General features: G+C 41.2%; 1 protein-coding gene across 1 annotated transcript in view; it reads right to left on the bottom strand.

The window, feature by feature from the left end:
• Window positions 1-5,446, bottom strand: part of LOC137295787 (rho guanine nucleotide exchange factor 12-like) — a 172,775-nt gene extending 167,329 nt beyond the window's left edge. Inside the window, exon 1 of the mRNA XM_067827330.1 lies at window positions 5,207-5,446. Coding sequence (XP_067683431.1) covers window positions 5,207-5,402 — 196 coding nt within the window. The 5' untranslated portion in view covers window positions 5,403-5,446. The remainder of the gene's footprint in view (window positions 1-5,206) is intronic.
• Window positions 5,447-23,543: the final 18,097 nt, after the last annotated feature.

Below are 23,543 nucleotides of genomic sequence, written 5' to 3' on the forward strand. Positions count from 1 at the left end.
ATATGACACAGGACCAAGAGTCGTCCATGTTGAGGTTACAATGACTTTATATGAATGAGGCATTCATTGTATATCGACAAGCAAACAGGGCTGATTCTCAGAGGGCGTTGCTAGTTTTAGTGATGTACTCAGCGTCATTATCGTTGACGATGATAAAAAATATAAACATGTCTTAAAGTTTGCAATTTGAACTTCAGAGACTTTTTTCTTGATCCCGGTTGATCAATATATACCTAACAAGCTAACGTATACCGATAGATCATTGTTTCATTGGCTAAACTATTGGTTGCGTTTATGGGCGAGTTTGGGTTGCCTTTCTCTCACCTTCTAGGGTGACTTTAATAAGCGGTGTCATTTGTCTGCTTTCATCACAGTGTGGAAAAAGCATAAACAACATGTTCCTCAAAGTTTAATCGCCCTGTCAACATACTCTGGCCTCTGGTTATACAGGTTCCCAGTCTTCCTCACTCAATTGTACCTCAAGCACTCTTCCTCACTCACTTGTACCTCCCGCAATCGTCCTCACTCACTTGTACCTCCCGTAATCTTCCTCACTCAGTTGTTCTTCAAGTCCTCTTTGCACTTGTTCCCACTACCCATTCAATAATGACAGAGTACAGTATCCAACGGAACAGATATGTTCACCAACCCCGGTACAAAAGCGCATTTTCCCTCACACTTTATTTCAGTCGATCAATAATTCTCCATTATAAACGCAGTGGTGTCTGTCGGTGTCAGTCATTCCAAAACTGGTACTTATTTGGAACAAATTTGGACGTAATTGCCATGGTAACCAATCATGTGTATCCTCATTGGGCTATTAGTAGTGCCTGTCAAACAGATGCTGTCACTTCTGCCAATAACGGTGGCGTGAAATGGACCATTCTTGGAGCCAATTAAACCGTTTCCTACGAAAGAAATGGGTAAATCAGAGAAACTATTGGGCAGTTTTCCATGTCGATGCAATTCAATTAAACACTGAAGATCGCCAATTATAAAACAGTCTGCGTTATCGTCGTCAAATATTAAAGGTTAAAGGTAACAGGTCAAACGTCAGCGTGAAAGTGTTACATAATAAACATGGTGTTATTGAATATGAGTTTTACACAGCTGTGAACAAATTGTACTCTTATGATACAGGCAAGGCAACAGGTCTGGTGTGCCCGGCATTGATCGACATCGATTTCTCCGACACAAATACTGATTTATACGTTGTTTCTAATACCACCATTCCCCCTGCACAGTTTTAGATGATGCACCCAGTGAAACAACAAGGCAGCAATACAAAAACATTGTCCTGGTCGATTGTGCAACAAATAATTAACGTGTAACATGTGTGTGACGTGGAGCAAATCTGATTTCTAGTTCAGCGGGTGCGGAATAGGTGCGAAAACCTTCTGGGCGGAAACAGACGATTTTTCAATAACTATAGCCACCGTGTTGTTTTCTTACGTGTGTGTATGAAAAGGGAATTCTATATTTCTTTTTAGATGGGGTTGCATGTATGCAAATGGACGAATGATTCCTCTCAACTACCCCTTTATCATTGAGCGGCACTCTATTTCGGTTCGGTTACGACCCATGTCTTTCAACAATAGACGCAGCCAAAGCCCTGCATGACATCATCGAAATTTGGACCATCACTTGGGCAGATAAAGAGCCCGCAGTGTTCGATCCTCTGACCATGCTAAAAGATGTGAACTGTATTTGTTGTGCCGAATCGTTCTTTGCTTTGAGGAAATTGTACTAGGTCCGTTTGGATGTGAGTCAATATGTTGTGTTGAGAGGTATCTGTTTTCTTGTCAGTATGCTGTATTGAGGTCAATCTGTTTTCTTGTCAGTATGCTGTATTGAGGGGTACATGTGTTCTTGTCAGCATGATGTGTTGAGGAGTATCTGTACCCTTGTCAGTATGCTGTGTTGAAGGGAATCTGTGCCCTTGTTAGTATAATGTGTTGACTGGTATCTGTGCCCTTGTCTGTATGCTGTGTTGAAGGGAATCTGTGCCCTTGCTAGTATAATGTGTTGACTGGTATCTGTGCCCTTGTCTGTATGCCGCGTTGATGGTTGCGTGGGATTCCAGTAGTCATTAAGTTCATTAACCTTGAATGGTTTATCTTCTTCTGTGGAAAGCCACGTGTTACCATGTACAAGGAAAACTCGATCGAACTACGCGTTGATCGAGATAACCGAAGTTCCGTATTATCAGTCTCTAATCCCTGGGGATATACAACCGATAGGAAACAAATATTTCAAGAAGTAGTTTGTTCTTTAACAATGTAAGCATATCATCGTAAGTAACAACCTCATGACACAAAACATAACATGTTTACAACTAATTCAAGCTGAAATTCACACCAACACCATGAATGCGCTCTGTTTCATACAGGAGACAGCAAATATTAACACCTACCTTGAAACATATACTACCACGGAGTGGATACAGAGGGACAAGTATTTATCCCAGCTCCACCATCAACTTCAGAAGGTTGAGACCAGAGGAACAAATATTTATCCCAGCTCCACCACCAACTTCAAAAGGTTGAGACCAGAGGAACAAGTATTTATCCCAGCTCCACCAACTTCAGAAGGTTGAGACAAAGCGTTTGTGTGAATGTCGTGCATATATGTCACGCATACCGATAGATTCATGTTTACAAAAATCACAACTGTTGCTGTTTTGTATCGATAGTGATTACCAAGTCGGAATTGACTAATGTGCAACCTATAATTATATATGACGCATTGTTTTGAGGGTCATTCGGTACATATATGAATCATATCTACGACAGAACAGATTATCAGATTATGTAAAGCTAGCATGACCATACCACAATTATTCGCTTATGCTTCGTAGATATGCGGCACAGCTGCTCACGTGGGGCGTTTTGGCTGTTACCTTAGCCATATATGCAAATACTTTACAGGCATTACTGGACATGGATTAGGGATTAGGAGCTAAATGCGCCCTCGAGGAAGTATAATAAAGAAAGGATAATACACCCACGTGCTGTAAACGTTTATTTGTTTATATGTTTATTTATGAATTAATATACACAAACTCAAAAGTAACCGTTACGGTATTCGTTTTAATACAGCCTCAATAAATTATAACAACACAAAGCAAAAGGTCCAGGAGTTTTCGATTTAGTATTATCTGATGTAATTCAAAATATGTAATGATATAACTAACCAAATCATTTGAAATTCAAAAGAAATCTCACGAGGCCGACTATGTCATAAGCAAATGCTTATGAGTAAGCACGTATATTCACGTGAATATACATCTTTGGTAATGACAAAGGTGCGTCAAAAGGAGTCCTACTTATTTTAGCGATGACACCCATCAAAACCACACGCAAGAGCAAGTCAATTAAATTCAAAATATGGAACTGAAATGAACATAATGTGATCACTGCTGTGTCCAATTTTGAGATCTCCGACAGAGATTAAAAAATTCAAACTTGTGACCAATCATGATTTTCGCCTCAAAAGTTGCGAACTGTAGACACCAGATACTGAATTAGCTACTGAATTAGTACTCAACATAAAAGGGAAGTTAACACGTGGAGAGCAAAAGTTATATAATTGTCTTAAATCCCGAAGATAGTAATTTCCCACTTACACGTTATGACTAGATCTATATATGAACCTGACGAGGAGCTTTCATTGGTTTTGTTCATCTAGTTCACGTTGGGAAACTACTAGACCCCGCATGAAATGGGCTCTTTGATTACAAATTCAGTCTGTAAATCCATATATTATCCTCTTCCTCCACGCCATCCTCGTTGTCATCATCATCATCATCATCATCGTCATCATCATCATCATCATCATCATCGTCATCATCATCGCAGTCGTTGTCATCTTATATATTCGGTTATGGATACCTTAGTATGTTATAATTCTTTCTGGTGAATTCCATGCCAAATCACAGCAATGCTATCATTGACTGCCAGTCTCTATGGCGTAGATACCATGTACGACACACAAAAACATCAACGTTTCGGTTGTCATCGTAAAAAACGACATCAAGCGCTTACGTCGTACATTATGACATGTAATGATAGTGCCAGACACGCAACCAACTCGGCTGTCATCTTAAGTTATTACACAGACTGTCTGAAGGTGTCATACCATACCCGACTGATGGTGTCATCTGGTACAAAGAGAGAGTGGGCCGGTAAAACAGTCAACTTCGTCTGATTTAGTGATGGTGGTGTGAAGAAAAGGAAGTGACAAACTGGCAGACACAACTATATACATCAAGATACTGTTTCCCAGATACTACTGATGAATATAACAACTTTGGTCTTTATTTGTAGTTTGGTTGCTCGGATGACGAAATAGAACGGATTTTATTAAAACCTAATGCGCTTTTGTCAGAATACTTCATTTTTTCTATTACGTTGTAACAGTAACGATATTTTGCATCTTCTTTTGGTGGCAGGTTTTTAATATATAACTTTTATTTCGTTTTATTTCGCGACATTTCGGTACCGATTCTTGCACCATCGTAAATTATGCCATTCCTGCATCACAAAGGTAAAAGAGCCTGGATTCATAAGTGGTATTCACTATGTATAATAAACTGTTATCTATAAAGTTTGTCAATATTGCTATTTTGAATATTGAACATTGAACATTGTTATCAATCAACATTGAAATAAAGCTACCCAGTGTCTGGAGTATCGGAATGGCTGTGAGTTAGATTTGAGCAGCAGTTATGTAGCGTGTACCAGTTCTCTCGTGCAGACAGTCAAACAGTTCGAATTCGGAGGCGTTGATAGATGGTTATAAACTCTAAAACCACAATTAACTTTTTACCACTCATGTGATTCCGCAGGGTAAACACTTCACGTGCAGCAGCACATTGTTATCAATAGCACTTGGCCATAGCGGACGTGAGTCATTAATTAAACGTGACGTTGAGTTTAAAGCCGCCTTAACACTGTCATATTTAAAAAGGCGTGTAACCTAAATTAAGGAAAGCCCGATGTGACGGAGGGTTCAGATGGGTACCTCTTTGGGGTAACTAGCGAACACGATCATGATGAGCATGAGGGGTATCATAAACCCTTTATTTGTCACTGACGCAAGAAGAAAACTGATAAAATTGATACGTTTGTTCTACAAAAAACACGATTATTAATTCCTTATGTTACATAACGTATTTCACAATATCCTCTGCATGGTCTAAGCTTACCTTGATCTGATGAGACCGGACTCTCGTCCCATATGACGTATAAGGGGTACCCTCCTGTCTCTACGTGCTGTAGGGACCTGAGTCTGGGGGTGAGGTTCACCAAGGGTGGGGCACGGTGGCGCCGGGTGACGACATTGGGACCATGGTTCCAGTTTCCGGCATAAATCTGAGAGTAGCTCCTCACCTGTTTTTCCATAATCAGTCTCTGTTATATCCGGATATCACCGTTAGATTGTGACTTGTATATCACTGCTGTATCCGTATTGTGCACGAAGTATACAGTTGATATATCCTTCCTCAGTGTGCTCAGTATATCATCCTCGTTTCAAAAGGACGGAGTAAAAGGCGGATATGTTTTACAATTTTAAAAATTTTAAAATTCAGTTATCATTTAAACTGTATGTATATTATGAACATTATCATTTAAAGTTTGTGTGGTATATCAACGTAACCCTCACACTGCTGTCAGTAACACATTAAAATTCTTTACAATGCATTAATCTTCAGTGTGGACGGCATATCCATTTATCAATTACCAGACACTTATCCTTGAACATTTATCGATATATAACTTGATCAGTGTTATCCGTTATCCTTTACGTCGTATACCACTCACATCCTTGGTCGCGAATATAACACAGTAGATGTTATCCACCTCAATGCATTCGTTACTTTAGTGTCTGTAGGTTAGCACACACAGAATATTATCGTTGTCCATGACTCAGTCTAAATAGAGTCGATATACACAGTCTGTAAAGATATAATCCACCCTAAACAGTGTCAGCTGCAGTGTTCTCCATTTGACAGTGTCAAGAGAGTTAACAGTGTCATGCACGGTAGCTCTACACAATGCAGTAACCTCCAACGTTGGTATACACGATATAATGCTGATTATAACATCCTCATCCAAGTATATATCAGTCTGCTTCACAATAGGAACCGTTTATCCTGACTGAAACAATGAATCTGAATCCTTCAGATGGACAACCATCCCGTCACAGTGTTATCAAATGTTTCGAACTTCCAAATCACGTGTAGTCTCAGCCAGCGAAGACGGATATGACAACCACTTAATTTAAAGTCTCTCACGCCTCCACGGAGCATACACGCGAGTTGTAGCTGTTGTTGGTACCAGTTATGTATAAGTAACATTGAGTAAACACAGAGCGGGGAGCCCCTGGTGTAAGGGAATCCAATTGGCTAGCCAGTGAACATGCCCGCTCGGCTAACCATAGCGTTCTCGCTTGCCTCGGGGTAGAAACCACAGGCAGAAGCGTTTCTCCGTCTGACTCACATCAAGCGGTACTGCACACCATAACGCCTATCACATAATTGTATTACAAGTTGTCGAATCTGATATGACACCGGCTTTCATCACCAAACTAGAGACCTCACAAGTTTTCGTAGTTGCTCTTGGGTTTGAAGTACTGATCGGGAAGGCCGATTGACCAGTGTCTATGACCTAACTGTCCACTGGTAGCAATTAATCGTTCATATTTCTTCAATTTAGACCTGTCAGTTTGAGAAATAGGTTTGAGGCAATGTGAGATATTATAACATACAGAGACGGTGTCATAAGTATTGTTCCCGGGGCCGACCATTTGGTTATTAAACAGGGACATGTCAGTCTGGCATGTTGTACTTAAACCCGAGAAGTGGGGTCAAATGGATTTCTACTTATTACGGCAGATCTATTTGTTATGAAATGACCCAGGTGCTTGGATCGACGGCAAACACATTGCTGCAGAGCGATTTATACTAGCTTGACAAGTAAATGGGAGGAGTTCTTTACACACCAGACAGACATGCACCTACGTTCTGGATTGAGCATGTCTCAAAACGCAACGTGTTGGTTTGAATAGACCCTTGCATAATTGAGTTCCGTCTCTCTCAAGTTACGTCTGTCCTCTTCAAGCGACAAAGCGAAGCGTGAAATGGGATCTTGACTATAATGAGTTACTAGTGTGAACGTATGTTTCTCTCCTTCGTATGTACATTCATACTGGTTCAGTGATAGAAAACGTTTAGGTTTCTGATGAGAAAGTATTTACACGACGGTCAAAATCAATATTGTTACAGAAAGTAACAGTCTGATTTTACAAGCTCGATCAAATCATCACTTCTGTTGGACATGTGTATCACCTTCATTTGTTATTATTGTCATCTACCACATTTCAAAGCTTGCAGCATCAGAATCATGATACGTTATCGTTATTATTTTTTATTTTATTTTTATTTTTTATAATCACTAAAATTATATTTGGTGAGGTTAGTATAGTGGTGACAGTGTTCACGCACCACACTAAAGGTCCAGGTTCAATTCTCAACATGACGCCGTGACGGTGTTATGATATTGCGGCATTTTAAACAGTATTCACTTACTCACACATTGTTGAATGACGTTTACTGGTATTATTGGTACTTTATTCGTATAATGAAAAATAATAATCATTACCTTTAATTAATGTCAATAGAACACGGATTTTCGACATATATTCACTAATTATGATATTGATTTTTTCTTATCGTTATATGAAAAATAGAGAATATTTTAACCAGCATAAATCATAAAGCGTTCGCCGAAGATCCGGGGTCGATTTCCAATATGAGCACAATGTGTGAAGTCCATTTCTGGTTCCCAAACCAGGATATAGCTGGAATATTGTCAATAGCGACTTAAAACTAAACTCTCTCTCACTATCTTAACAGGTGGGCAACGATGTAGTTACATTGAATAGTGACTCTGCGCTACACGCTCACGTGACATCACAGTCCGTGAGAAGTGAGTGTACCAAACCCCACACCACTCTACTAACAGGTCGTTAGTGTCCCTCCCCGAATCTCTTGACCTGTGTCCCAGAGATATTATTGTGACAAATGTCGAGTAATGTCCTCACACAGGACATCCTTGACGTCGAACTGACACACACACTTCCTCCGTTAGGATTCTGTATAAGACGTGGTCTCAAACAGCCCTAGCGTGTTGTACAAGGCGACTTAGTGGGTCGGTGGTCAGTCTCCGTTGATGCATGTCATCGTACCCGAAGTGATGGGGCGTTGCACGTAACGAACAGCTCTTGTATTAGGCTAACGCTAAGTCTCTGAATATATATATATAAGTTTCATAGTAGCAGACAAACCCATTGTAATTGAAACGGAACCCCAGGGGGACCACAGATTCAGAACCTGAGGAAATCTAGACTTGCTTCATTTAAGGCTATAGTACAGCTGAGAAGGCTTGGCAGTGGGCAAAATAATGTGGTTCAGGGACTGTGAGACAGACTAGACTTGAATGACCAAGACTTCATTCTTACAGGCCGCAGTGGGCAGCAATATGATATGACTGTTGTTTGTTTTGTGACGCCAAACTCAGCAATATTTTAGCCATAGAACGGTGGTTTGTAAATAATCGCGCCTGGACCAGACAATCCAGTGATCAACATCATGAGCATCAATCTTCGCAGTTAGGATGCGCTATCATGCGTCAACCAATTCAGCGAGCCTTGCCACTCGATTAGTCGCCTCTTACGACAAGCATGGGTTCCTGAACATCAGTTCTAATCCGGACTTTCACTGGCTGATATAAGATAACATTCCAACAGCCCTATTAAGTTGAATTCGTTCTAATCTTTTTCAAACAACACACACACACACACACACACACACACACACACACACACACACACACACACACACACACACACACAGGGATACATACATACACACACACACACACACACACACACACACATACATACATACATACATACATACATACATACATACATACATTGCTGTGTATAAATTCAACCCAACCAGGAACGACAGTACACTGTGTAAACAAGACATCCCGCATATCATTTGTATGATTCATCACTTAATGACAAATAATTACTCTAAGCAGAGTGTACACCAATTTTTGGCGAACAAACGACACACATATCAAGACGATTACCCACTTAAACGTTGAGAAGAGCGCACAGACGAATACACTATTCAATATCCATAAAATTGACGAACAAAGCAGTTGATGGTGGCTTTAGGTGCTGAACTGCGACGGGAGTCGTCGCTAACGACTGACAATAACCATGTCTACAGTTCACAAGGTCAGGAGGCAGTTCGATACTTATATACAACAATCTATCTATCTAAATATATACACAGAGAGAAAGAGAGACAGAAGGAGAGAGGGCTATGTCACAGCAATTAGAATTAGCTATTCTTTTTTTAAATTCGAATTTGAAGTACACAAACGCGTGGGCGATGGCATGAACATCCATTAGGTTTCCCTGGTACCGTGGCTTACCTTCACACGATATTATAAGGTAATATAACACCTCCGAGACATATATTTGCACGTTTATATATTGTTCCGAATGTTGGGGTATTTTTAATCACTTTTGAAGAAATGCTAAAAAGATAATGTTGCATTTTTGTGATTGTATACAGCTCAAGGGAGGTCCTATTTACTTGTCTACCATCAGGTGTTGCTGTTCTGAGACTAATGGCATATCATGTTCTATACACCCCGAGTTAAACCGTCTCTGTTCTACTGAAAATACCGTCAGATCTAACGAAGAATGCAAACACGTTTGACGGTGTTAAAATGAAACAAACATGAAGTTGTTAACTGATGGTGACATATTTGACGGTAAATGGACTTCTCAAGCGTATAGGGTTATTGTGTCCGGCAGTGTTATTGTTATTGTGTCCGCCTTGTGTTACTCGCTTTAAGCATTGTTTTAGTGATATCGCTTGTCAGTTCATGCTTGCAGGAATCAAAGGAAGGTCGGTAACAATAACCATTCGGATACAACATGAAAGCACGGAAATGGAGAGAACAAGCCACGAGTAATATTCTGAGGTTCGAATCCCTGACCAATGCTAGCATTCAGCACGTATAAACGAATATATACAGGGCTACGCGGGGATACACCGGTCACGGAGGCGACACAAAAGTTGATACCGTGGCAACGAATCCGTACGTTGTGGACTTGTGCTCATAACATCGGTCACTGGTTGATCCACTTCGTCTTAAGAATGTTAGGTGTTGCTATAATCGACAAACATAACTTATAAGTATTTAACATTTTCACCCAAGACACCCACTCTAGTGTACGCCCTCAAGACCTTGTTCTGAGCGAGCAACAAGGCAGTGTTCGGCCTCAGCCGCCTGCTTTGGGCGGGCAAGACAGTGTACGCCCTCAAACCCCTGCTCTGAGCGAGCAGGAAGACACTGTTCGCCCTCAAGTCCCTGTTCTGAGCGAGCTCCAAGACACTGTGTGCCCTCAAGCCTCTGCTCTGAGCGAGCAGCAAGACACTGTTTGCCCTCTCGCCGTTGCTCTGGGCGAGCAAGAAGACAGTGTTTGCGTTCAAGTCCCTGCTCTGAGCGAGCAACAAGACAGTGTTCTCCTTCAAGCCCCTGCTCTGAGTGAGCCACAAGACAGTTGTCTCCTTCAAGCCCCTGCTCTGAGTGAGCCACAAGGTAGCGTTCTCCTTCAAGCCCCTGCTCTGAGTGAGTCACAAGACAGTTGTCTCCTTCAAGCCCCTGCTCTGAGTGAGCAACAAGACACTGTACTCCTTCAAGCCCTTGCTCTGAGTGAGCCACAAGACACTGTTCTCCTTCAAGCCCCTGCTCTGAGTGAGTCACAAGACAGTTGTCTCCTTCAAGCCCCTGCTCTGAGCGAGCACCAAGGCAGTGTTCTCCTTCAAGCCCCTGCTCTGAGCGAGCAACAAGACAGTGTTCTCCTTCAAGCCCTGCTCTGAGCGAGCAACAAGACAGTACTTCACGACGAGTGTGACGGACCTTTGTAACACAGAGTTTGCACTATGGGGCATAATCTTTAACTGCATTACACCACGTCCCCAGACTTAATATGAAGGGGGCTTACATAATTCGAGGTAAATTCGATTCCAACATTTGTGCAATTGATTTCCAGGCTATAGTGAGCGAACTAACTAATGAATGTAATTTGTAGTCGGCTACAAATAGAAATAAATCGTTGAGGAACAGGCACTGAAAGTCCCCGGACGGCTGTTTCGCCTGGTTGTCGATAGTGAGTTTCACATGTTTTAAGGGAAAATCTGGAGTTTCGTCTTGATCGCATGTAGTAATTATCATATGAAGTTCACGTACATTCTAACGAACAATATCAAGTGCTGCTGTGTCCAGATTTGGACAAGCAGTAAGCGGAATGTGGAGCTACCACTCATTGCTGTTTGCAAATGTCAGACTTCATCTCCCGAAAGGTTTCTGCATGGAGAGTTACTAGAAAGCTGTCAGAACAGGGTAACAGAACAAGACAACAACGGCGAGTCTTTCCCTACCGGAGCCATGCGTAAATCTAAATAGGAGTAACCAAATCCAGTGGTGGATAGCATGAACAACAGATAAAACAAACTGAAACATTGTCACACACTGCAAGCCCCGACCACCATTATCCGACAATTACAAATATGTTGGTTACAGTGTACATGCACCTGTGCATGGACCGAACGAAATGAACATACTCGCCTTAAATCACGTAAGTATGAAACTGGAAACCAGTGATCCATATGTTACAAAACAATAAGCGATTTCAACAGCTGTCGAAGCAAATAGATGAGAGAGCGATAGTGCTAGAATCGATTCTTGACACTTGGGTATGACGACACATGGAATCAGACAGATCACTACTGGGAGTTCGTACTTTTGTTTTGCCTTTGCCTGCATTAGAAATGTCTGCTTCGGCGGTCATAGAAAGCAGTAAACTAACCACCCAATCGTCATTTGAATTATGTTAAATCACCCGATACACATGAAAGTAGGATGGGTAAGAAAAAGTACTCACAGTAATTGATTTAATGCTGAATGATAGTCAGTAAGTAGCTAAGCATTCTTGATCTGCCGAACTTCAGACAAGACCATAACAATATGTGAACAGCATTCTATGAACATCACAAGAACATCAAGAATAGGCTTCAACCATCCCAACCATGTGAAAGTTCGAACTCAGGTCTTCGTATTAACCACTGGGCTATCCAGTGACACTAAATGTGAGCGGTCTGTCTCGACATCACAAATGTTTTGTACGCTCAAGGCCATTTCAACAAGGAATACGAATACTGGACTGTCCCGCATGGATGATTGTGAATATGCACAATAACAGTGGGAGGAAACTGTAAATTAGTTCCTGCGTACTAGAAATAGAACACCACAGGAACATATTCCTTATTCTTTAGCACACTCGTGAAACTGCAATATAATAAGTCACACTTACTTGTACTCATTATGCAAGTCGCTAAATAAAAACGCCATACTTCCTGGTACCCATTGTACGACTAAATCAAGGTACAAAGTATCCGTAAAGGTCAGGCTTTGAATTGATCTTCAGTTTACCGTAAGAAGCGAATAACGACTTGATGAATGTCCTTGTATCCCAATTAAGTAGATCGATGGTCACAATGTCAATCACTGGATTATCTTGTCCAGACGATTATTTACAGACCACCGTGGTATAACTGGAATATATTGTGCGGCAGCAGAAAAAAACAAATAAACAAACTACACAGTGTACAATACAATACATTCAATTCAATTGCTAGTCAGTAAAGTTATCGAAACATTGTCGAGATATCCACTGTTCGAGATTGGAGATGTGTTTTAAATGTCATAGGTTCTGCCATATGTCATTAGGTGTTTTCAGAGACCCTCAGGTGCTATGGCGATATAGTTTATGTCGAGACCACGAACAACACGAAGTCTCGGTGTAAATATATGGTGAGAATGTCCATCGGTGTCAGGTGGTCATTTGGGTGTATGCTACTCACAAAAAGCATTAAGTTTCGATCTCGAGTCATTCATACAGTAATATAAGAGGAATGTATTCCTTGAGTAGCACATTCTCGTTATTCAGAACATTTCATAGACACGCCCATGATATTTTTCAGATAAGGAGCTCAGATGCCCGGATTAGGAACTTTACACATCTGTGATAATACACTCTGTAGTCTCAAATGTTTCAAAAATGTAACTCACGCAGATGAGAACGTTGCAGTAATCCACATATGGCGGCGAGCCCCGGATTCTAGATGTTGACAGGTGATGTTGTGGTGCGCGTGAGGTGATTGCAGGTTTCGCCTTGAGACAGAAGTGTTCAGCGGACTATAATGTTGATGCGGGGGATGCTACATCTGATCCGTGTCGGGGTTTCATTGTTTGAAATGTCATTGTGCGGTTGGCGGAGTTTATGATAACATGTGAAACTCGCTTTGCGGTGTGAGTCAGTCGAGCTGAACGCGGAGCCGCGTAATTATGCAACAATAAGTACGGCACTGATAAGTGTCGAATTACATGAATTCTGGAGGGCTGAATGTTATCGACATATCTACAGCAATATATAGTGTGCGTCTACCTGGAGAAGTTCATTGTGACGAGCAGTGTGTTGTGTTTAACGTCCGTGCAGAGTATTTAGCGTTGTAATGGTATGTAAACAACTGCACGTTTTCTGAAACAGGAGAGATGTGAGTGAGTGATCGGGTGAATCAGTGAGGGAATTTGGACTTGGTTTTACGCCGCGTTTAGCAATATCACCAGAAATGGGCTCTTCATATTGTACCCATGTGGGGAATCGAACCCGGGTGTTCGGTGTGACGAGCGAACGCCTTAACCACAAGCCTACCCCACTGTCCCAAGTGTGTGCGAGTGAATGAGACAACATGCAAGCAATGATTTTCACATGGTTGTTCTTTCCCACTCATAGCACATACATTCGATGTAGAGTGAGTGAGTGAGATCCCACCCAAGTGATGGACTACTGGGTTTGTGTTTTCAGCATTCAGCACATGCGTAAACTCAATACAGATGTTGCTCAGAGTGTCTTCCCTTGAAACATCGTTCCTTGCTGACTTGCTTGATTTTCTCTGCTTGCTCGCTAGATGGTCACATACATGATTGTATTTCTGTACCATCAAGCGGTACAGATCTATCAACAGAATCAATATTAACGTCCTGCCGAATATCCTAAGTTCGTTAAACACAACTTGGAAATGCATTTATTTGTTTTCTTCATGACTCTTGACATGCCTTGTTAGAGGATCATCAGACAAATGTTTGTGTTCAAAAGGGCACAGTAGAAGTTTGTCAGGAAGAGCCCACATAGTAATCAATCAACACATTCACACTATGACGAGTAAATATATACCATTGAGGAGAGGGCGAAGGTGATAGAACATATCGGTTTATCCTTTGTATGAAAGTGTCAGATCAATATTATCATGAAGTGAGATTGAGTGTGAATGCGGTCAGTGACGTCAGATTAGCTATAAGCTTTATAAACAAGAGAAGAAAAAAACAAATAAAACATCTCCATGCTTTTTCCTTCGCTCTTCAAAAGTAGCGTGTAATATGTCGATCTCACAGTTTCAAACAGGGAAGAGGGTCTTTAGTATTTAACCTACACCTCATGGTGTTTACATGTCTGTGTCCCGAACACAAACGACAAAGTGTCCCACAAATTACCGGTCAGATTGAAGGTAATCTAGCCTGAATGACCCAGTGGTGTGGCCGGGCTGCCTAATATGATCCATTTTCCTTTGAAGTTGCGGCTATCTGGTCACAAGGCGGAAATACACTCCTCTAGTCTACCTAACCATGAAACAGAAGCGGTGGAGTTTTTGACGCCCTGTAATGAACTGTCCCCTATGACAAATTTACGACAACGTACAAAGCATGACCTGATTAATGTCAACGTGACCTAGTTTTTCCGATGTACTTCCTTTTGAGTTCCGATAACTACACGCCGGTGCCCCATAACGCCTATCATTCACACGTCGTCATATCTGCAATGTACAAGCAATGTATCTATTTCAGTGTCAATCAACTGTCAGATTATGTGTTTCACGTCTTTCATTCATCTCTACAATGAAATCGCGTCATTACGGAAACACTTTTCTTCGGCCGATTTTTATTGGGAACGGGTTTGCGAGCAGATTTCAAACAGCGTCTTACTCAAAAGTTGTTAGATCATAGTCGCTATATCAAAGGTCGTGGGAAAGCTTTCCTAAGGTTTTATGATGGAGGACAATTGTGAATTTGACGCATCAGTAACGGACATTTTGTCTGATGCAGTACCCAGTCGGCCTTGGACCTTTGCGTGGTTTTAGGCGAGCGATAGATTTCGCATATTTGTGAGGGCTGCAACCAAGGATGCACTATTACTGTTTTCACGACCGCCTGGTACAATGTATCATTACTATTCACCATAATGATTAAATTACACGTTTAATAAGCAACCGTGAACTCAGATTTTAGCAGAGGTTAAGGTAATGCTTGAATCGCTAATACGTTGTATATAAATCTTCAAACCCATGTTTCGTTACTCTTCGGAAATATTCATTAACGAAGTAATAAGTTTATTTCTTTCATATTTACACTGCTTTATAACATTTGAGCTCTTTTTCTCAAACACGAAGTTTAGAGCTCTACACACAAATCAATCATGAATTCAAGGGGAATTCAAGTATTGCATCTAATCCAGGTTAAAAATGGTATATCCTGGTATATTTGTGGTTGTAAATATGTCGCTGCAAGGCTGTGGAACATCGAAGGAACTATAAACGTCAGCTCGTTTAACAACTTCCTACGTTAGGTAGACCCGATCCACTGTTCCTGTCCGTATCTTTAGAAGATCGCTATGTCAGCATGTTAGATGTGATAGCGTGTATCACTGTTTAGTATTAGGGGTTTTTTTTCGACGTGAAATATATATTGCGATATAGCAAAACATTGCAAGAATATATTTTCACAAACAATTACTTAATATAATACAGTTAATGCTTTTAAAAATAGTTTTAAAGCAAAATCATAACAAAACCACGGTGCTTGATTAAATTTTAAGAATCGCTTAATCATGTCAAAATAAACAAAAAACTTTCTTGTGTACACCGTTTTGTAACATTTGAAATCACTACTTATCTAAAACATAGTTTAAAGGTCTGGACACAAATCAAAAATGTATTCAAGATCGTATCAGGATACAGTAGCACATCTGTGCCAGAGAGTTTCAAATGGTGTATCCTGACATATATGAGGCTGTAGATATGGATGTACATGAGCCACTGATAAATAAGACAAGATAAACATGTATGTTAGCGTGATCCCAAAGTCAGCTAAAACGTTTACAGCAATTCACAGAAGACTACATTTTAATTTACAAGTCTCACTTCGATAGAGCATCTGTTCAGCTTTCAAGGCCTTGTGGATATTAAGTGAACAAAATGCATGTCCCGTTGCCCATACTCAGGACGAGCAAACCAATACTTCGCCCGAGTTTGGGGTTCGAATCTTGCTTCTCCCAAACTGTATTTAAAGGTTTCTCAGACCCTTAACCGTACGTTTGGCATAAGTTTCATATATCCATTACATAATTAGCATTCCTCCTTTTTAACCCAAGTTAGTGAATTAATCGGTGGAGGTGGGATTTCTGTGGGTCATTCACACATGGTTAACTGTTCACAACCTTGAAACCATTCATCCTAAACATGTCAAGCGTAAGAGACAAGAAGCTTATTTAGGTTTGTGCGTTTGATCTAAACACGCGATGTTACACTTGAAGATCGTGTTCGTAGTTCCAGCCAGATCCCATTTCACAAGTACAGCCCTGGTTTACCGGATTCAGAGGCAATGGAACCATGTTGTGCGACCTTGAAATGTCAGGATTTTCTTCGTAGAGCAAAGACGTGTTTTTGTGAAACTTTAAGTCACAAGTCACCTTTTAAGGGCGATAATGATCTGTATTGTGTGTGAAATTCTGTCTTCACAATGACCCCTCTCGTGGTAAATTACCAATTACTGTGCGTCCAGCTCGTGTGACGGTACATGCCCCAGGCAAAGTGGGGTCAACGATGATGAAGTTGATGGGCCAAGTAGAGATTACCTTAAGTGTTGTTTACTTCGACACCGGGACGCGTGGTCAGTCTACTAAAACATACGTTCTAAGTATGTCAGCAACAGATTGGTATTCATCACAGTTGGTTCAGCATGTCCGATGCATTCAAGCTGGATGTCATGTTGACAGCGGTTTATGCGGTTTATTGACCAGAATATAATATGAAAGGGTGGATAGACCATGGCAAATTGACAGTCCAAACACATGTGAGGTTTCCTAAAGAACGTCGACTGTGCCTACATGTTAGAATATTGTAACAGTTAATAAACATACGTTCAAAACAATTTCATAACCAAACAAAATTTTTGTTTAAGCAGAATACATCGTACGATTCCGTATATTTGATGAACATGTATTTGTGAATCATTTATATCAAATTGTGTTTATATAACACGGTCGCCAAAAAGGTGAGGTGTCACACTACCGGCGAAACCCGACCTAAGCAAGTAAGTACAGTAAATTTTCCATCATTTATTACTTGTAGGTCAAACATGTAAACCTTCTCCACATGAAACCTTTAGTAAAAGGGACTCTCCATACTCGGAGTCAACTGAGTAGAAAAATGAACTGGCGGATCGGGAAATGGGGTAGGGTCGTGGTGGTAAGGATCCCCTGAAGTTATTGCATTGGATTGGCGGAGCCGAGGGGGTGCATAGGGGTCCGAACTAACAACCTATTTGGAAAATCCTGGAACTGCAGATGTACTAGATGTACTAAAGTTTAATGAGAAATAGTTAAACAGTTTAAGCTTGATCAGTTTTGAGTAGTATTTCTGAATATGTGTCGTATCGAATTGTTTCTCCTCCAAGTGTTACATTGACTGTGTGAAGCGCGATTGCCGGCCTATCAACAACACACGCGGTTAGTTAATTTCTCTATTATTCAGACTGTATGATCTCCTAATACCAAATACCTGGTCAAGAGAAACATTTTGACCTCTCTTAAATGGTGCAAGCGCTTCATGGAAACAAACGTCACTTCCAGGCGACGGTAACCTAAATATTTGACGTGACGTGACGTGACGTGACGTGAATCATTCACAAACGAAAGTATGTATTGTAATTTGTATTTGATCAAAGTAAGTTTCAAGGCATTTGTGTTCGCTGAGGATAGATCAACAGAAATGGTTGCCAAAATTACGTAAACAGTGTACTTTATCAAGTTGAGAATGAAGCTGACATGTTTAAACATTTGTCAAGGTCACAGGTAAGCAACAACGTCAGCGTCAGTGTTGTTGTTGTTGTTTTACGCCGCTCTCACCAACATAAGCGACACATCGCTGTGGCCTGTAAATAGTCGAATCTGGACCAGACAATCCACTGATCAACAACATGAACATCGATGGAGTTTGGATACGATGACATGTGTCAACCAAGTAAGCGATTCTGACCATCAGATCCCGTCAGGCGCGTCTAAAGGAAAGTATGGGTTACCGAAGACTGGATCATCAAATCTAGAGAACACCCAGTCCGAATATCTGCTGAAAAGAATGCTTTATAGACAAAAAAAAGAGTAGAAAAAGGCTAAAATTTAAATGAATTAGTAACTGAAAACAAGTGATAATACATGCTGAGAAATGATACACGTGTCGTTTTGTATCGGCACTACCGCCACTCACAACGTTCGTGATGTAAACATTTGCTCTTTACAAACATTGATCTGTACTCGGTTCCTGCTATATCATAGATAACTGTTAATTATAGGGTCTTGACCACACTATCCGGGGATCAGAACCATGGTCAATTATCCCGGTCGTCGCGATCGGAATACTACTATGATTGTGATTGACTAAAAGGACACTAAATCCATTATTTTCCAGACAATTACCTGAAGGGAATAAGCGAGCTCACCCTCCTGTTCTCCATCCCCTTTAACCACTGAGTTAGCTAAATGGGGGAAAACCCCCGAAGTTATTCAAGTCTTGGGCATTTAAGTAAACACGCTGGTGAAACTTAGGAACATAAACGTGGTCCTGACAAAACTACATATACATCAAGTCAAACCCGCGGTGATCGGTTCCTGCTTGTCCAAGGGAAACAACTCTGCAAGCTAATTGCGGCGCTCTGGACGAAAGAGACACTAGTGCCACCACTTAACTTAAGCTATCGTGTGTACACAAAATATCACATGGCATCCGAAATATCACACACATACACTTAATGCTGATTGAAAGATGACCCGAGACTAATGCATCACATTCTAATTGCAAGGCTGCATCCAACCAGAGAGTATCATGAACTTTAAGAATTTAATCAAGGTCACATACAAGCCGAAACTACTTCACTGATCATCTATACAAGTGAAGCTGTCATAAAAGGTGCGAATGTCTCCTTGAAGTATACATCCAGGTGCTTGAGAGAACAATCAGGACATTATCTTCAGAAACAGGGGATTAACTTCGATTCAGTCCCTCGCAACAGGTCTCACACTGCTCGTGTTAAGTGTAATTACCTGTCCCCATCCGTACAGCCCAGGGTCGATGTCCAAGACTAAGATGCAAGTCAGGAGGAGCTGAAGCATGTACTCATTTGCAGAATCAATAGCGATCAATGAGTGATTGTAAAATGTGATAGAACAAGGACTTCAACAAAGGCTCACTAGCGTTGTGTTTTAGAGGAAATTACAAGGGCACATCCAGGGTCATCCAGTCCTTGTACACTTCGTTTCGATTTGTGCAGACACGTCACGAAGCAAGTTAACCATGCACCCTCTTCTCTAGGCTATAACTTGAAACAAAACTCTGAAATTAAATACCGTTTTCCTATAACCTAACAAATAATTTATGGTTTGTTCTGCCTCTTTTTGTTGAGGCGTGAGTCTTTATATCGTCAAATATATTACTCCGGAGTATTTTAGGATCCAGGGAACCGATTTTCAACACCAATATACCAAAGGTTTAATTACAGTATACATCTGATAAGGTGTATTTGGCTATTGGGAACAGTAATTTGAGTTCCGCTCCTCAGTTCCAGCTACTATTCCAGGGCATGACAACTGTAGTGGGAGAGGAACACAAACTGATGCAAATCTCTAACGCTTACTTTGTTGAAACACAGGAGCAGGGATCATAAAAGAGTGCTTCACGGATTCAGATGAAATGGTAGGATATTGGCATGTAAAGGACAGGTAACACATTTTCACTTTGCCTCAAAACATTTATGAAGGAATGGAGTACACGATCTGGCGAAAACAACCTTGTGTCAGTGGTTATTTTCAATGATTGCATATTAAATTGGCTTCTTTTTCATCTTACAGCCGATTATGTCCAGTTAATAACATTTGTGATACTCATGACCGATTGTTGTCTGGCGTTGATGTATTACATTTACAGGATGCGGCATACACGCAGTGACTTCCCAATAAAATATTTTATCTCACCTCACACATTAGTGTCGCTTTCTGATCGGCTGGGCGCTCTTATATTTTCGTGTACCTAGCTGTCAATGTCGAACTCTTTAGATACTTCGTGGCAGTAATTCTTCATCCGATTTACGGAAAATACCGATGTTTTGTCAGTGTAAATCGTGGAAGAAAGACAGACAACTCTAAATCTGTTTTTCTTGTCAGAAAAATCTGGCGATAGCTACAAAATATGGGGTTCACCGGTCGCGAGGGTGACATGGGCCGATGTACCCTCGATGCTTGTTTATGTTTCCTGGGCCCTAACACCTCAATGTTAATTTTGAACTGTTTGAAGCACGGGGTCGTACACTTCAGTCAACCTGTGAGAATCAAACGATTCAAATCTTGCACCTTGCTGTTTTTTCCCCGCAGGTATTGTGTTAAAGTAGTAAAGTCACCGCGGTGTAATTCCCCTTCTTCGTATTCACAGGCACTACATTTGAACGTTTTGTTAAATTTTCTTCATTGAAACGCGAGGAAAATCTTTTCGTGGACATCACACGATTTTGCAGACGACACGACAAAATAAAAAAAGATTTAGAGTTATCTCTCTTCATTCGCAAAACATCGGTAATTTCCGTACATCAAACGTGATTCAATTCAATGTAGAGATAGAAAAGCACTACCAAGAAGTACCAAATGAGTTCGGCATTACCAGCGGGGTACACTGACAATAATGGAAGAGCCCTCAGGCAATCAGAAACCTGAACTCGAAGAGCACGAAGGTCCCTCGGGACCGGTGAACAACTTATAATGTACAACTGCTTCAAGTAAATGTAAACTGGGTGACTTTAGTACACATAATGCATGCTTCATGTTCATACAATTAACTGTTACGTCATATTCGTACTGGTTCACCCATACATAGAGGAGAACACGTTATGGAACGATTTGTCTGTTTGTTGTTTAATTCCGACTATATTCCGGTGACCTGAAAACAGTCGACTCTAAACCAGATAATCCAGTTACCAACAAATCAACGGTCCTAATAAACCATCGCGTTAGTCACTTCTTACCTCATGGGTTGCTGAAGATCAGTTTCGTTGAGATCATTCACGTTATGGAATGAAGTTATGGCAATCGTGTCATCAATTCGTTATAAATAAGTCGCCAAACACATTTTGGTATCATGACAACGCTATTAAAAACAGCCAATGCCCATAAGTGATCATTAGAACTGTTTGGCAGCAATCTTGTTGACATCCGACTTGTTCGGTTGGTCTGACACACTAGCGTGATTAATTTCACGTTATAGCTTGGATTTTATTCTCATTATATCAGTCACTGGATTGTCTGATCTACATGCGATTATTTATGCATTACACTAATGCGGCTGGAATATTGCGGTGATCAACAACAAACATCTATCTATCTATTTATCTATCTAGCTATGCAATCTTCAAAAAAGAAAGTTAACGCAAAACCCAAATATCAATGAAAATATTGTTATTTAAGGACATGTAGATCAGCGGAAAACAAGGATACATGAATGCAATTTTGTGGAGCAATGCATTGCTATATTGTCCATATTTCATGAGAGTAACTGTCATCACAGTCATTACTGCCGTCCACCAGGTGGTGTTGAAGTCAGTACCTCGTACCTTCAGCTGCTACCACTGCCCGATATCTCCTGGGTATAGATCGAGTCAGTCGTTGGATGTTTTGCTGTGGAATCCTTCTCCATTCCTACTGCAGCATGCGGAACAACTGTTGAAGATTCAGTGGTGGGTTACGACGTCAACGTACCCGTCTATCGATCTGATCTCAAAGGTGTTCGATTGGGTTTAGATCTGGGGATCAGGAGGGTCATGTTGAGGGTATTGATGTTGTTATTGGCCAGGTAGTCCACGGTGGCACGTGCTGTGTGGGGCCTGGCGTTGTCCTGTTGGAAGTGCTGCCGTTGACGGTCAACAAGGTGAAGGACTTGCGAACGGAGAATCCGGTCGATGTATCGATTGGCCGTTGATGACGCCGTCTGTAGACACGGTCTCTATCGTCACATTGCCTGATGATCCATCGTTAAAACATATGCGCTTCCAGTTTACTAGGTTCCATGGCAGCACCGTGTTACACCATCTCACTCGTCGACGTCTATGTAATCGTGTCAAGGAGGGGGCAACTTTTGGACCTTTGGCAGGTATTTCTACTTCTCGGAGACGTTTCCTGATTGTCTGATAGGACTGCCCTGGACAAGCACAATCTGAGAGTGTATGAGATCTCTCCCCACATCATAGCACTCTCATCAACGTATCTGTCCACCTGTCCGGTGCAGTTAGGAGCAAACGTTCATGACGTCGCCTGTCAACCCGGTCTCTACGATCACGTCGCCTGAGGAAATAACGAGATTCATCGCTAAACCATAGGCGCCTCCAGTTTGCCAGGTTCCATGCCGACGTCGATGGAGGGGGCAACTTTTGAACGTTTGGCACGTATTCCCACTTCTACATTCTACACTCTTCGGAATCCAAACTGCTCTTGTGTTGTGTCCAGGGCGGTACGATGGCGGTCGCGTAGGTGGGTTACCCGGATGTACCGATCTTGGGCAGATGTGGTGTCTCTAGATCTTCCTGATCTTGGACGAATTTATTTGACGAAATCGATCCCACAATCGAGTTATTGTGCTGGGATGAACGTTGAAGTTCCTTGCGGCCTCACACTTTGATTTGCCAGCTTGCAATCGTCCAATTGCCTGATTTCGATCGTCAGATTCATTTGGGTCTTTTATAGTCACATGCTGTACTCATGTTTTGCACGTGAGAAGCAATCATTGTGCCTGATATTCGTGCTGCATGACATCCACGCACATCATGACAATCCTGATTGATAAAACCGTTCAGAATCATTTTTGGTTGCGTTTGGTGAAGCATGATCTTCTAAAACATTTCAGAGACAATGCGCAACCTTAAAAATATGTTTGAGTTTACATATGTGTACAAAATTGTAAGCATCATTTTTTAATTTCATTTGCGTTTAATTTATTGAAGAGTGTATACATATATAATGATCAT

The sequence above is a fragment of the Haliotis asinina genome, chromosome 9 (genome assembly GCF_037392515.1).
Source record: "Haliotis asinina isolate JCU_RB_2024 chromosome 9, JCU_Hal_asi_v2, whole genome shotgun sequence".
Classification (NCBI taxonomy): domain Eukaryota; kingdom Metazoa; phylum Mollusca; class Gastropoda; order Lepetellida; family Haliotidae; genus Haliotis; species Haliotis asinina.